The 15,282-nt window shown below is 37.0% G+C and overlaps 1 protein-coding gene across 5 annotated transcripts in view; it reads left to right on the forward strand.

Annotated features, from left to right (window-relative positions):
- The window catches only part of DYNC1I2 (dynein cytoplasmic 1 intermediate chain 2), a 62,845-nt gene extending 48,165 nt beyond the window's left edge, over positions 1–14,680 (forward strand). For 2 of the 5 annotated variants that reach the window (XM_023185926.1, XM_023185923.2), the window contains 3 exons: positions 9,392–9,532; positions 11,137–11,262; positions 12,764–14,680. In XM_023185926.1, the coding sequence (XP_023041694.1) occupies positions 9,392–9,532; positions 11,137–11,262; positions 12,764–12,874 (378 nt within the window). In that variant the 3' untranslated portion in view covers positions 12,875–14,680. Of the gene's footprint in view, positions 1–9,391; positions 9,533–11,136; positions 11,263–12,760 lie in introns of all 5 variants that reach the window. The other 3 variants (XM_023185922.2, XM_023185921.2, XM_023185920.2) reach the window with 2 other exon arrangements.
- Positions 14,681–15,282: the final 602 nt, after the last annotated feature.

Consider the following 15,282-nt stretch of genomic DNA (forward strand, 5'->3'; position numbering starts at 1 on the left):
TACTCTGTGAAGGGTAGAGAAGGAACAGTCTGTTGATGAATTCTTTTATATTTAGCCATACCGTGGCTCTAGTGTCAATTTACACTTCCTGGTTAATTGTGTTGCTGGTATTTATTTCTGCCCTGCTGAAAAACTGATAGAGCCTCTATGCTGTAATAATGACTGATGGGCAATGTTAATTAATAATGAATGATAAAGAGTAATAGGCAGTGTTTTTAAATAATCTCTCTTTAAAAACATTGTTCCAATTTCATTTTAAACCAAAGTCTTCACACTCATGAATTTAACAGACTTTAAATGTTTTGCTTCTCTGCCTCTACTTTTTAAGTGCTGCCTGACTCTAGGAGTTGAGTCCTCATAAACTGGAAGGCTGAATCATGGGATATTGCTGTACCTTTGTGTCCTTAAGATCTGGCTCTGCCCTGATAGCAAAACAAGATTTCTTCCTTTTCTCTCTTTCTATGAGTCCTCTAAAAATCCCTGGGAATCTCAATTTGGCACAGCCTCAAATTTAGTTTCAAGTCATCTACAGCTAGCCACTAATCTTTGCCTAGCCAGAGATTTATAATTCAGTCACAGAGTTCTGGTTCATCAACTTGTTTTCATTACTTTATTGAACTCAACTATTTTTAATACAGGCTGAGCCCCCTAATCTGAAAATTCAAAGTCTGAAATGCTCCAAAATTCAAAACTTTTTGACCACTAATGTGACACTCAAAGGAAATGTTCATTGAAGCATTTCACATTTCAGATTAGGAATGCTCAACCATAAGTTTAATGCACGTATTCAAAAATCCAAAAACATTTGAAATCTGAAACACTTCTGGTTCCAAGCATTTCTGGTAATGGATATTCAACCTGTATAGAAGACAAACAGAAATAGACTATTTTCCATATATGGAAGTTTAAACCAATAAGACAGTGCTTCTAATATATTTAAAAGACTCTGTTACCATCTCAAAATACCAAATTTTAAATTCACAACAGAAGCACTTTGGCAGGTCTGAAAAATGGTTGGGAGAATAAGGAGTGAAAGCTTCTGCAGGGTAACAAGGATTCTGGAAGAGTTTGATTATGGGTAAACCTGGTAGATTTGCTTAATGTTCTACCACATTTAACTATACTTGTTACAGACTACTGCTAAAACATAAGAATTATTTACTTGGGGACAAGACGGATTTTGAGCTGTGTGCACAAATGCTTATCAGAACCGTATTTACCATAAAGTGATGAAGTTAAGATTGTTAATGTGGTAATTTCCTGGAAGGGGGAGTTTTCACACTTTTATAGTCCATACACATTTTGAAATTATTCACACTTTCTGATAAGTCTTAGAACCCCTCCTTATTTTAATAGCTTACTTAGTTAACTCTCAGAGGGCACCAGCATTTAAACAGGGTTAAAAGTTCCTACTAGTCCTTAGAATAACAACTCTGTATAGACAAGTTAAAATGAAAAAATGCTTTGAAGTTGGGTGTTCTTAGGGAAGGCTGCCTATTCATGTGGACCCAGGCCTGCACAGCAGCATTTACCTCAGTAAGTTGCTACTGGCCAGTGTCCAGCCTCTCCTTTGCATATTCAGAAACTCAATTTAATCAGTATACTAGAGTTGATTAGACAGGGAGTGCTAACTGGAGCTAACAGGCTCCTAAGACACTGGTACATTGGAGAATGTCAATTTATTAATTTACAATGAAAAACATAACTGCCAGAAGGCCCAGATACTCCTGTGAGCCTGACCAGCTCATTGTTTCCCTGTAGACAATCCACATAGGAAGCCAAATTATAATCAGAAGATTGCTTGGTGAGTAAGGAGTTGGAACAAAAGGAATTTCATAATTTGAATGTTTAATGGCACCAAGCTAAGATAGCCTGATTCATTCTAGCCTTGCCATGGGGTAGTAATTCTCAAAATCCATTGGTTGAGACTCCTTTCTCCTGGACGATGCTTGAATGGATGCTGTCTTCATTTTCCTTGTAAGACTGTTTCTTTGTATTTCTATTTTAATAGACACATTTGGTCTCAGAAAGTTAATACATTCAGTCAAGTTATATAGAAAGGTATTTCTGACCTTGGAATTCATTTCTTTTGAAAGAAAATCCATTTATTTCTCTTCTGATCCAAATTGATGACATATTTATTTCCCAGATCTCTAGGAAGCATCTCACTATTATCTTCACGTGTTCACTGTAGGGTATGTCTTTGTTTTTAATCTAGAACTCCCCACTTACCCCAGCTTTGAAAAGTAATCTATATTCTTTTCCCAAAGCTGCCATAACAAATCACCACAAACTGGGTGGCTTAAAACGACAGAAATTTATTCTTCACATTTCTGGAGGCTAGAAGTCCAAAATCAGGGTGTCGACAGGCTAGTTACTTTTGGAGATTCTGAAGGAGAATCTGTTTCTTGTCTCTCTCCTGGCTTCTGATGGTTGCCAGCAGTCCTTGCTATTCATTGACTTGCAGCTACCATCACTCCAGCCTTTGCCTCTGTGATCAGATGGCATTTTACCTGTTTGTCTCTGTGTCCGAATTTTTCTCTTTTTTTAAGAATACCAATCATGCTAGATTTAGGACCTACCCTAATTCAATATGACCTCATCTTAACTTGATTACATCCGCAAAGGCCCTATTTCCAAATAAGGTCACATTTACAGATATCAGGTAGACACAAATTTTAGGAAGACACTATTCAACTCAGCGTACAACCTTAAAAAGAGCTTAGGAAAAATATGGCTTGACTTGTGACCATACTCTGTTGCCCAGGCTGGAGTGCAGTGGGGTGATCTCAGTTCATTGCAACCTCCACCTCCCAGGTTCAAGCGATTATCATGCCTCAACCTCCCAGACAGCTGGGATTATAGGCATGGGCCACCATGCCCAATTAGTTTTTGCATTTTTAGTAGAGACAGGGTTTTGCCATCCTTGGCCAGGCTGGTCTCGAACTCCTGGCCTCAAGTGATCTGCCTGCCTCGGGCTTCCAAAGTGGTTGGGTTATAGTGTGAACCACCACGCCCAGCCCTGTTTTTCTTTTTATTGTAATCTTTTACCCAGTTACAATGCATCCTGTTTTTGTCTCTGGCTGCGTATTAGTCCACTGAGTAGATGAATTTTTTTTTAACTTTTAGGTTCAGGGGTATGTTTGCAGGTTTGTTACATAGGTAAAATCATGTCACAGGGGTTTGTTGTACAGATTATTCCATCACCCAGGTACTCAGCCTAGTAACCACTTCCTGATACATTTAGCAATCTTCTTTTATATTATAAATACAAGTAAGTTTTAATCTAATTTGCATGTAGCTTTTTTCATATTTTGTGTCATATAAAAATGGAATCATACAGTATAAAATACTCAGCCAGGCGCAGTGGCTAATGACTATAATTCCAGCACTTTGGGAGGCCAGGGCGGGCGGATCACCTGAGGTCAGGAGTTCGAGACCAGCCTGGCCAACGTGGTGAAACCCCGTCTCTACTAAAACTACAAAAATTACCTGGGCATGGTGGAAGGCGCCTGTAATCCCAGCTACTTGGGAGGCTGAGGCAGAACAATCGCTAGAAACCGGGAAGTGGAGGTTGCAGTGAGCTGAGATCGCACCATTGCACTCCAGCCTGAGAGACAAGAATGAAACTCCACCTCAAAAAAAAAAAGAAAAAAAAAAATACTCATTTGTGTCTGACTTCTTTTACTTCACATTATATTTGTGAGATTCATTCATATTTTTTAGTATAGTTGTAGATTATTTATTCTCTCTGCTGTATACTCTTCCATTGTGTAAATATACCATAATTTATCCATTCTACTGCTGATGGTATTTGCATTAATTCCAGTTTGGGGCCATTACAAATAGTATTGTTGTGAGCATAATTGTAGATGTCTTTTGATGGCCATAAGTACTCATTTCTGTTGGGTATATACCTAGAGTGGAATTACTTGGTCTTTGGTGGAAGACATAACATTGCCTAAAAATAAGCTGTTTTGAAGTACACTATCACCTCAGGAGTCAGTGGCCTTAGCACAGTGGTTCTTAATCATTGGTGTGCATCAGAATCCGATGAAGTGCATCTGGAGTTGAGCCCTGCATCTGTATTTTTCAAAAGCTCTGCAGATGATTTTGCACATCCTAGGTTGAAAACCACCTTCTCAGCCGGGCACGGTGACTCACGCCTGTAATCCCAGCACTTTGGGAGGCCGAGGCAGGTGGATCACCTGAGGTCAGGAGTTTGAGACCAGCCTGGACAACATGGTGAAACCCCATCTCTACTAAAAATACAAAATTAGCCATGTGTGGTGGTGCATGCCTGTAATCCCAGCTCCTCGAGAGACTGAGGCAGGAGAATCACTTGAACCTGGGAGGCGGAGGTTGCAGTGAGCCAAGATCATACCATTGCACTCCAGCCTGGGTGACAAGAGTCAAACTCCATCTCAAAAAAAAAAAAAGAAAACCACCTTCTCAGAGTGAGACTTCGTTTGGTAGTGTTATCGGGGAGAGTGACAGACAGTGATCGTAAAAGAAAAAGGCTTTTAATTTTTGTGTTTAGCTTAGTTTTAAGTTTTATTAAAATTTTGGTTTTTAAATTAAAAACAAACATTTTTGGCTATTAAAATGATCATGCTGTTGACATTTACTATATCTCAAAAATTTTAATTCACTATTTAAAAACATTACGTAAAATCGCAGATACAAAAGGAGAGGGAATAATACAATAAAACCATTATTGTTCCCAGCTTCCACAGTTAACACATGACCAATCTTGTCTATACTTATCTCTGCATTATTTAAAATCAAACCTATAGATACCATTTCAACTATAAATATTCAGTATGTATCGCTAAAAAATAAAACCTCTTAAAAAAATACTACCATATCATTATTAACCCCCCCACAATGAACATTGGCTCCTTATTTTCATCAAGTGGCCTATCAGTGTTCAATTTTTTTTTTCTTTTTACTATGTATTTGAAGAGGATCTAAAGGAAGGCCATTCATTTGCGATTGACATATCTTTTTTTTTTTTTTTTTTTTTGAGATGGAATCTGACTCTATCGCCCAGGCTGGAGCACAGTGGCGCGATCTCGGCTCACTGCAACCTCTGTCTCCCAGGTTCAAGTGATTCTTATGCATCAGCTCCCCGAGTAGCTGGGATTACAGGCGCCCACCACCATGCCCAGCTAATTTTTATATTTTTTGTAGAGACGGTTTCACCATGTTGTCCAGGCTGGTCTCAAACTCCTGGCCTCAAGTGATCTGCCTGCCTCGGCACTCCTTGGCTCTCCTCGGCCTCCCAAAGTCCTGGGATGACAGGCATGAGCCACCAAGCCCGGCCACAATTGACATTATCTTCTAAGTTCCTCTTTAAAGTAGGGTTTGCATCCCTCTTTTTTTTCTTGCTGTTTTATTCTTGAGGAAGAAACCAGGTTGGTCTTTGTCGAGTTGGTGCTGTAGGGTTTCTCAGTCTCAATTTTGCATTCCTGTGATGTCATTCATATTAATGTGTGTGGTTGCAGATTGTTTATGTTTCCATAATGAGACGTTTACCCTCATAAATGACTTGGTTATCCACCAGACATTATGTTAATGTCTCTTCAGTCTTTTTGGTCATCTGAAGCTCATTTCTATAGTATATGATGCAGAAGGTGCCCACAGGTGCGTTATTCCCATATTCCAGGAAAGTATATGATTATGAAGGTTAGTTTGATTGTTTATAAAATCCATGACTTACATTTTCTTTCTTTGCATACCTTAGTTACTCTATGGACTTCTGGAAAAAAGCATTGCTGTCACAAAGTCTGATGACAATCTGATTTTCTTTTCCCTACTTGCAGTTTGGTCTTTTTTAAAAACCTGGGTGATCAAATGATTTTTTCCCTTTTCTTTAAAGGGTCAGTGTTCCTAGATACACAGGATACCTTTTCAATATGTAGTTTCAAGCTGTCTTATTTTAGGAGAGTTCTTTTGAGTTGTTTTTGGTATTTGTTCTGTATTACTGCTTTGGTTTTCTTCTTCAGGACCTGCCATTGTAGATGTACCTTTGCTGATCTTCTTTATCACTTTTTCTAAATCACCTTATCTCTTCTTTTAAAATTAGTTTCTTTTTAAATAACAGTTTTATTGAGCAAAATCCTTACACCATGAAATTCACCCTTTTAAAGTATACAATTCAGTGGTTCTTAGTATATTCACAGAGGCATGCATTATTGCCAGTATCTAATTTTAGAACATTTTCAAATTTTAGAAAGAAACGTTATACCCATTAGCAGTCACTCCACATTCTCCCCTATCCCCCACAGCTCCTTGGAAACCACTAATCAGTCTGCTTTCTGTCTCTTTGGATCTGCCTGTTATGGACAGTTCATGGACATTTCATGGAATCATTCAACTGTGTACTGGCTTCTCTCACTTTGCATAATGTTTTCAAGGGTCATCCCTTCATATTGATATTTCTTGTATCAGTGTATTGTTCCTTTTATAGCTGAATGATACCCCATTGTACAAATATACCACTTTTTGTTTATCCATTCATCAGATGAACAATTCAGTTGCTTCTACTTTTTGGCTATTGTGAATAATGTTGCTGTGAATGTGCAAGTTTTTATTTCTCTCGGGTATATCCCTAGGAGTGGGATTGTTGGGTCACATGGTAACTAATTAGTACTTTGAGGAACTGCCAAACTAATTTTCAAGTGGCGGCACCATTTTACATTCCCCAGCAAGGTATGAAGGTTCTGATTTCCCATATCCTCATCAACATTTGTTACTTTTTTATTCTAGCTATCCTAGTGGTATGAAGTGATATGTCATTGTGGTTTTGATTTGCATTCCTCTCACGACTAATGGTGTTGAGCATCTTTTCATGTATTAATACTTACTGGCTGTTGTAAGCACTGTGGACACAGCGATGTATCAGATACATGGTTTTGCAAATATTTTCTCCCATTTTGTAGGTTCTGTTTTCACTTTCTTGATGATATCATTTGAAGCCCAAAAGTATTTAATTTTGATATAGCTCAGTTTACCTACTTTTTCTTTTGTCATTGTGCTTTTGGCTTCTTAACTGAGAAATCATTGCTGAGTTCAAGGTCACAAAGATTTACTTGTATGCTTCCTTTAAGAGTTTCATAGTTTTGGCCAGGCACAGTGGCTCATGCTTATAATCCTAGCATTTTGGGAGGCCGAGGTGAGTGGATCTCCTGAGGTAAGGAGTTCAAGACCAGCCTGGCCAACATGGTGAAACCGCTTCTCTACTAAAAATACAAAAATTAGCTGAGCATGGTGGTGCATGCCTGTAATTCCAGCTACTTGGGAGGCTGAGGCAGGAGAATCACTTGAACCCAGGAGGCAGAGGTTGCAGTGAGCCGAGATCGCACCACTGCACTCCAGCCTGGGCGACAGAGCGAGATTCTGTCTCATAAAAGAACCAAAAAAAGTTTCGTGGTTTTACTTTCTGTTTAGATCTTTGATACATTTGAGTTAATTTTTCTGTATGACTTAAGGAAGAAGGGAATCCAGCTTTGTTTTATTTTTTTTTAGTATTTTTGAGACAAAGTCTCACTCCCATCACCTAGGCTGCAGTGCAGTGGCGTGATCTCAGCTCACTGCAGCCTCAACATCCTGAGCTCAAGCCATCCACCCATCTCAGCCCCCCAAGTAGCTGAGACTATAGATGCATGCCACCATGCTCAGCTAATTTTTGTATTTTTCACGGAGATGGGGTTTTGCCGTGTTGCCAAGCTAGTCTCAAACTCCTGAGCTCATGTGATCCACCCACCTCGGCTTCTCAAAGTGCTGGGATTATAAGTGCTGGCATGAGCCATGGCGCCTGGGCCAGTTTTATTCTTTTGCATGTGTATATCTAGTCTTCCCAGCACCATTTCTTGAAAAGACTATTCCTTTCCCATATAATTTTCTTGACACCACAATAAGTTTTATGGAATCTGACTGAGATCTTTTTCTTTGCTATTGTCTGCTAGTGAAATGAATTTTTCTGTACTTTTAGGAGGGAGGGAATGGGCAAGGATAGCTTTCCTAGCTCATTTTCTAGGTTAAAGCTCTCTCTTCTCTGGCTTTTGCAAAGTGAAAATACATGTATCTTGTGCTTTCTGAGATGTGCCTTTTCTGCTTCTCTCCACCACTTCTATCTGAACTTTTTGCTTTGTCTCTTTTGTCCGGCATTCCACAACTCAGATTCTACTCCCAGCAGTTTCTCTTCTGTGAGACTTTGTCTTGGAAAGGAACTTTGATTTGTTAATTTTGAGAGTTTATAGCACCCAGACTGTACCATGAGACCTTACTTATACTGCACTGTAGTCTGCTTGCGTTTACAGTTGACCCTTGAATAATGCAGGGGTTAGGTGCCAGCGTCCATCCCAGCAGTTCAAAATCCACATATAACTTCTGACTTCCAATAAACTTAACTACTAATAGCCTACTGCTGACCAGAAACTTTACTGACAACATAAACTGTTAACACAGTTTTTATGTTATATGAATTATATACTGTCATCTTAAGGGCAAGCTAAAGAAATGAAGATGTTAAGAAAATCATAAAGAAGAGAAAATATATTTACTATGCATTAAGTGGATGTAGATCATTATAAAGGTCTTCATCCTTATCATCTTCACAGTTGAGTAGGCTGAGGAGGAAAAGAAAGAGGAAGGGTTGGTTGTGCTGTCCCAGGGGTGGCAGCGGCAGAAGAAAATATGAGTATAAGTGGATCTGTGCAGTTCAAACCTGTATGGTTCAAGGGTCAAATGTATTTATAAACGGAATTGTGCCAAACCGTCTCCTAGTTTTTGCTGCTGTTCTCAGATTGGCCCACCACACTGTCCAGTGAGCATCTGCTATGACTATGAGGTTCTGTTCTCCACCTGTCAGAAGTTCTTGTGCCTTCCTTCATCTTCTTCCCACACAGATACTGATACCATGCAAGTCTTGTACTTGTCAGAGGTTTGTTTCCACCTGATTTTATCTGGAAGTTTGTTTCCTGAATCTGCTGTAGATGCTGTCTGGGAATCTTTGCTCTTCCTGCCCTCATTGCTTTATCTGAGTTTATGGGGAGATCTAGAGGAGATTTTAAAAGTACACTGCTATTGCTGTTATCTTCCCAGAATCTTCTCATTGACAGATGCTTTTGAAGCATGTTCTATTTCTTTTTTAAAGCAGTATGGCATCTACAAGTTAAAAAGAAAATGCAATCAATAGTTGATTCTTAGTTTATAATACCAGGTAATTCTGTAGTGAAACAAATCATAGGAACTTTTTCTAGGCTGAGTTAAATATCATAAAATGTTATACTTGTTGAATGTATGTCTTTTTTTTAACAGTGATAAGTAGTTTAATGATTTGTATGTCATATATGGACTATGCTAAAAATCAACTTTTCTCCTTCAGAATAACAAGCCTTTGTATTCATTTGAAGATAATGCAGACTATGTTTATGATGTTATGTGGTCACCTACCCACCCAGCCCTGTTTGCCTGTGTGGATGGCATGGGGAGATTGGATTTGTGGAATCTCAATAATGACACAGAGGTGAGCAGGAAGATAACAAAAATTGCATTGAAAAATAGAAAATTGGATATTTATTGAATAATTTGCGAAATTCCTTTTATTCCAAAGAATGTAAAAGGGCTCTGTGATTGTAGCTTCATCACAAAGAACTCAAATAAGCTTTGTACCCTAAATAATAAACAGCATGCTGTGAAGAACTAAAGGGAGAAATAATGTTGACAGGAGCACTGGGGCATTTCCTTCTACTTCTGAAAAGCACTATCATGTCTCTAATGTCCTGGCAAAGTCTCATTCATAAGATAACTGGGATATTTTTTCATTCATAGGCTAGCAAGCAGATAGTTTCAGACTGTTGAAGTATGTTAACCTTAATTCTGATTTTCTAAATTATCTCTTAGCCTTGATAGCATTGTATATCATCCATAAACATTAATCTTAGCCTGATTTGTTTGAAGGAAGGAAAAATGTATTTTGATTTTTGATGAGTTTTTTTCCATGAAGGATTGAAAACAGAGTATTACTATAAAATGAACATGGAAACTGTCAAATTTCCTAATTGCTGTACTAAAATCACTTATTAGCAATTAAATTTATTTGCAACTCTTATTTATTTTTAGTCACATGTATTTTTACCAGCTTAGAGAAGCCTAAAATGTTCTTAGAATTCTTTTATATTGCTATTGGTAATAGAATTAATATTAGTATTTCTATCAATAACAATTATTGAGAGAGAGTCAACTCAGATCTCCCACATCTCTTCCTAGTTACCTAGAATGGTACCAATTTTGTTTTCTTTATTTGGATTTCAGTCTTAGAGATTTGAGGTTACAATTAAATGTGGATTGAAATGTAGTATTTCTTTATAACAATTTTGGTATTCTGTGTATGGGTTAAATTATTTGGGGATGACTAATACAAAGGATTTTTTTGTAAAATTTCAAAAATTAAAAAAATTTTATCATACTTTTAGTCTGAATCAAACACTGAATGTTTGCTCCATGTGTAGCAAATAAAACTCTTCTTCCTTAGCAAAGAAGAGGCACAGTCAGATTCCAGGGAGCTGGTGCCATTGTTTTGGTGCCATCATCCTGGCTCTATCCCACTAGCTCATGGAACAGGAGGCTTTAGACAGACTCATACTGCACCTTCAGTATGAACTGTTTCTAGGAACAATGAGTCAAATACAGGTTTCAGCTGATAGAGATACACGCTACACAAGTGATTCCTGTCCTCTACAATTGAACCATAATCTGTTTATGAGGGCTTTTGAAGTGTTTTCTTTTTAAATGGGTTTTGGCCATGTGTTTTCAAACAGCTTGACTTCTTAAAGACATTAAAACAACAAAAAGGGACTCTTTATTCAAGAGAAGACCTTTCAAAATAATTGTCTAATCTTCTGAGAATTTTTTATACAAGGACTTATTTTCGCAAACCATTTTCAAGGATTGACTATAATGTCATTCATAATATATCACTGAAGAAGAAAAAAGTTGGGGAAATTCTTCATCTGTTTGCATCTTTGTTTTTAAAAATGTAGCCAGATTGAGAGAAGAATTACTGTTTTACATGTTTATAGAAATCTTGATGAAACTTTTAACACTGTCCTTTATTTTAAATGACTTTAGGTACCAACTGCCAGCATTTCTGTGGAGGGTAATCCTGCTCTTAATCGTGTGAGATGGACCCATTCTGGCAGAGAGATTGCTGTGGGTGATTCAGAAGGACAGATTGTTATTTACGATGTGGGAGAGGTATGGGACTCCGTGCCTATAATTTTGACACATCTATTTAGTTGTGTTGTAGTAAAGGCATCTTTGTGGCTAACCCTAGGCTTTGAGGTTTATGAGTTGTATAAACTGTATGGTTGTAAAGATAAAATTTACTTTCTACCACAGAAGCAACTCTTGAAATATTTTCTTTCTAAACCGAATGGTCTGTCTCCCATGCAACAGATTTTGAGGGTAATATAATAAATACATTGAAAGTACCTTGTTTCTTGAAGCATGCATTGCTGGTAATTAGAAATTCTTTGGGGAGAAGTTTGGAGTTATAGGTAGACTTTGGGGTTTTCTTGATATTGAAATAAGATTTATTTTTCTGTATTCATTAATTTGAGCCAAGTAGTAGAAACCAAAAATAATATCTGCTACAACTGAAGAACTGAATTTTTAATTTTAATTAATTTTAATGTAAATAATCACATGTGGCCAGTAGCTACCCTGCTGGATAGTGTAGATTTAGAAGCAGGCACAGCCATTTGCCACAGTGAGTGGTTTGTGCCCTAACATGACAGTGTCAGACTCCTATGATATTATAATAGCAGTTATCAAAAATATTTGTTATTGGGGCCGGGTGCGGTGGTTCACACCTATAATCCCAGCACTTTGGGAGGCGGAGGCGGATGGATCACCTGAGGTCAGGAGTTCAAGACCAGCCTGGCCAACATGGCAAAACCCCGTCTCTACTTTAAATACAAAAATTAGCCAGGTGTGGTGGCACATGCCTGTAATCCCAGCTACTCGGGAGGCTGAGGCAGGAGAATCACTTGAACCTGGGAGGCAGAGGTTACAGCGAGCCGAGATCGTGCCACTGCACTCCAGCCTGGGCAACAGAGTTGAGACTCTGTCTCAAAAAAATAAAAATTTATATATATATATATATATGTGTGTGTGTGTGTGTGTGTGTGTGTATATGTAGCTGCCTCTATGAAGTAAAGCATCACAAGCCTCTTTTGCCACCGGTGCAACACTAAAGCAGTGAATAGTAGCATAGCTTTTGATGAAGGAGTTAGGGTATCAAGAAAGATTACCTTATGTTCCAAACAAAAATACTTACAAGAAACCAGCCCCCTTATGAAACCATGCTTCAAACATTGTTTCTTACAGAAAAAAACTCAGTTATTTACTGTATGCAAGAATACAGTAAAAGAAATTTTAAGGAATTCCTCTCCAGCAGAATCCATGAGATGGTGCATAGGAGTTATATTTACAAAGCATCATTGTTATTCTCTCTTGAATTGGTGGTGATAATAGCCAAGTCATTTCTGAGGCTGTCACAACACACTTCACAAACACCGTCTTTTGTTTTGAAATGTTGTAAATCATTGTTATAGTCCCTGTAATTATGGAAAGGCCATTCAGGTCAATTATTACTTTTTAACAGAAAAATTATTTGAAAACAAACTGAATAATAGTGGGTAAAATGATCTTTTATTTCATTGTATATAAAACATTGTCTTTCTTTTAATAGCAGATTGCTGTTCCCCGCAATGATGAATGGGCACGGTTTGGCCGAACACTTGCAGAAATAAATGCAAACCGAGCTGATGCAGAGGAGGAAGCAGCTACCCGAATACCTGCTTAGTTCCTGAAAAGGGGAGTGTAACTAGTGGATTTGGGAAAGGTTCTTAAGTAGATCTCGAGACTATTTGCATGCTTCTATCTAAATGATAATTATAAGGAAATTTCATGGATTAAACCATGGGTTTAATGCAGTAAGGAAACTTACAATGTCCTTTTATATATAACATGCATCTCGTTTTGGATTTGTGTCATTTTTTAATATAGCTGATTGACTTCACAGAAAGCAGCTTTTTTGAATTCTAATACACGGGTGTATATTTGGTATTAGTTATTTTGAATTCTTTTCAACTTATAACACTGTATACAGTTATTTCTAAAGCACAGATGAAATAAGTTCTGCATATTTTTAAATGATCACAGTTCCCTGTTATACAGATAATGTTCTCACTACCCATAATATATAGGAACATTGTTTCTCCTTGGCCGTAGTATGCATACACCTATCCATGTTCCATTCTGACATCCTTTGTTGTCTTTATAATTCATGTGGTAGTTAACTATAAATAAAAACAAATATGCGTTAACTTTTCAAATTTTCATTTTTACTCCTTACAACTTGAATTTTTCCATCTTTTATAAAATATATTTTTTCCATATCTTTCTTTAAGCTCCTGCTGTAAGCAGCCATCTCAAAGCTGTGTGCTCTAAATATACCATGTGGTATATACTATAGATCTCCCAGTGCATTGTGAATTGATGTCTAGATAATCTGTTGGTGAAAAAATTTCCCCTAGGTTAACTTTTGCTTTACTACTTTATATTCTTTCCATCTAAGACATATTTCCTTTAAAGGATAAATAGAAAGCTGCCTATAATTTTCACTGATGAAGAACTATGTATGTGACCTCACTGAGAGTAAAACCTTTGAGAGAAATTGATTTCATAATTTCAGTAGCCATAAAGGCAAAGTGCTCAGATGGACCATACTTTGGCATTAAAATCTACATCTTGAGATCTGTTGCCACAGCATTGTCTACAAGTCAGAAAGGTAGGTGACAAATATCTAAGAATTAGTATTGAAATCAGTGAATTTCAGGAATAGAGGAAAGGACTATGATCAGATCTTGATTTTATCTACTTTAAATTGTCTATTTACTTGATCCCAACCTTTTGTACTTCTGAAGTGTAACTGTCTTTTATTCAACAGAACATGAACTAGGAAGAAAGATTAGAAATCAGAATTTGAACATTTTTCTTTTAATAATTGTAACAAAGATTTGTTGGGAGAGAAATTTCCAAATAATGAGTAGTGTATAGTGTAAGGAACAATTGACCTGGAATTATTGGCCCCAAACTCTCCCTCTTGCTGAAGCACCTATGAGAAGTGTGATTTTAGCCAAGTCTGTGCCTCATTCTTTATATGTGGGAATTAAGTTTTGATTTAATGATTTCTGAATTTTCTCTCAGCTCTACTCAGTTATGGGGTATCCATATATGAAACTGAATATAGAAAAGTAGGCAATTCTTTGCTTTTCTATATTCAGTTTCATAAATGGATACCCCATAATTGCCCATTATATACCAAAGACAACATCTCAAGTTATCTCATTGTAGCAGTGTCTGTGAGTCAAATCTTCAATTTTAGCAGAGTCACACTGTCTTTATATAGAAATATTCATGTAACTCACTACTCATGTAGTTACTGTATCTTTACCTTCAGTTTGTAAAAATGACTAAAAGTAGGGAAAACAAGTGTTAAAATATAATGGATAAGAAAAGGTTGGAAATCATATGTCAAATCAGATGTTCCTCAAACTCCAGGTGTTGTGTTTAGTTGTGAAAAAAAGAATAAAATTGTTTAAATGTTTCACTTTTTGGGAATGACTTCTCACCTTCTCCCCCAGAAAATGCGATGTATACCTTTGCCCATTCAACTTTAATCTGTATTTTTAGGAACACACAAATTTACTTTAAGGAATTACCTTTAAAGTTGACTATATGATAGCAAAAGAGAAAGTATTGAGACTGTCAGTGTGGATATAGAAGCTTGGATTAGGTTGACTAGAAGTGCATCACAGTTCTTTATACTTTTAGAACTAAAAGGCTTATAATTTTGAAAAATATCCAGTTACAGAAATTGTACCTTATCAGTTGTACTTTTTTTCTGAGTAAGAAAACAAGCTGTAGCTTTCTGGTTAATTTCTTAATTTTTGTTGTTTGGTTTTTGTCTTTTTGAATGGAACATTAAAGTTTATTACCTTTATGTTAAGGAATATCCAGCTTCACAGACAATTAACTTGCAATAAATCTCTGAAATAATCATTTTTTGGTATTTAAACCAAATATTCATTGGTAGAAGCTTTCTTCCTATTTACAGATCCAGTTCCCTATAAAGTTTAGAAAGTCTCTTTATATAAAATGTTGTTACAATAATGCTGAAATACTGCATCTCGAAGGAATGGATGACTT

Source organism: Piliocolobus tephrosceles, chromosome 11 (genome assembly GCF_002776525.5).
Source record: "Piliocolobus tephrosceles isolate RC106 chromosome 11, ASM277652v3, whole genome shotgun sequence".
NCBI lineage: Eukaryota > Metazoa > Chordata > Mammalia > Primates > Cercopithecidae > Piliocolobus > Piliocolobus tephrosceles.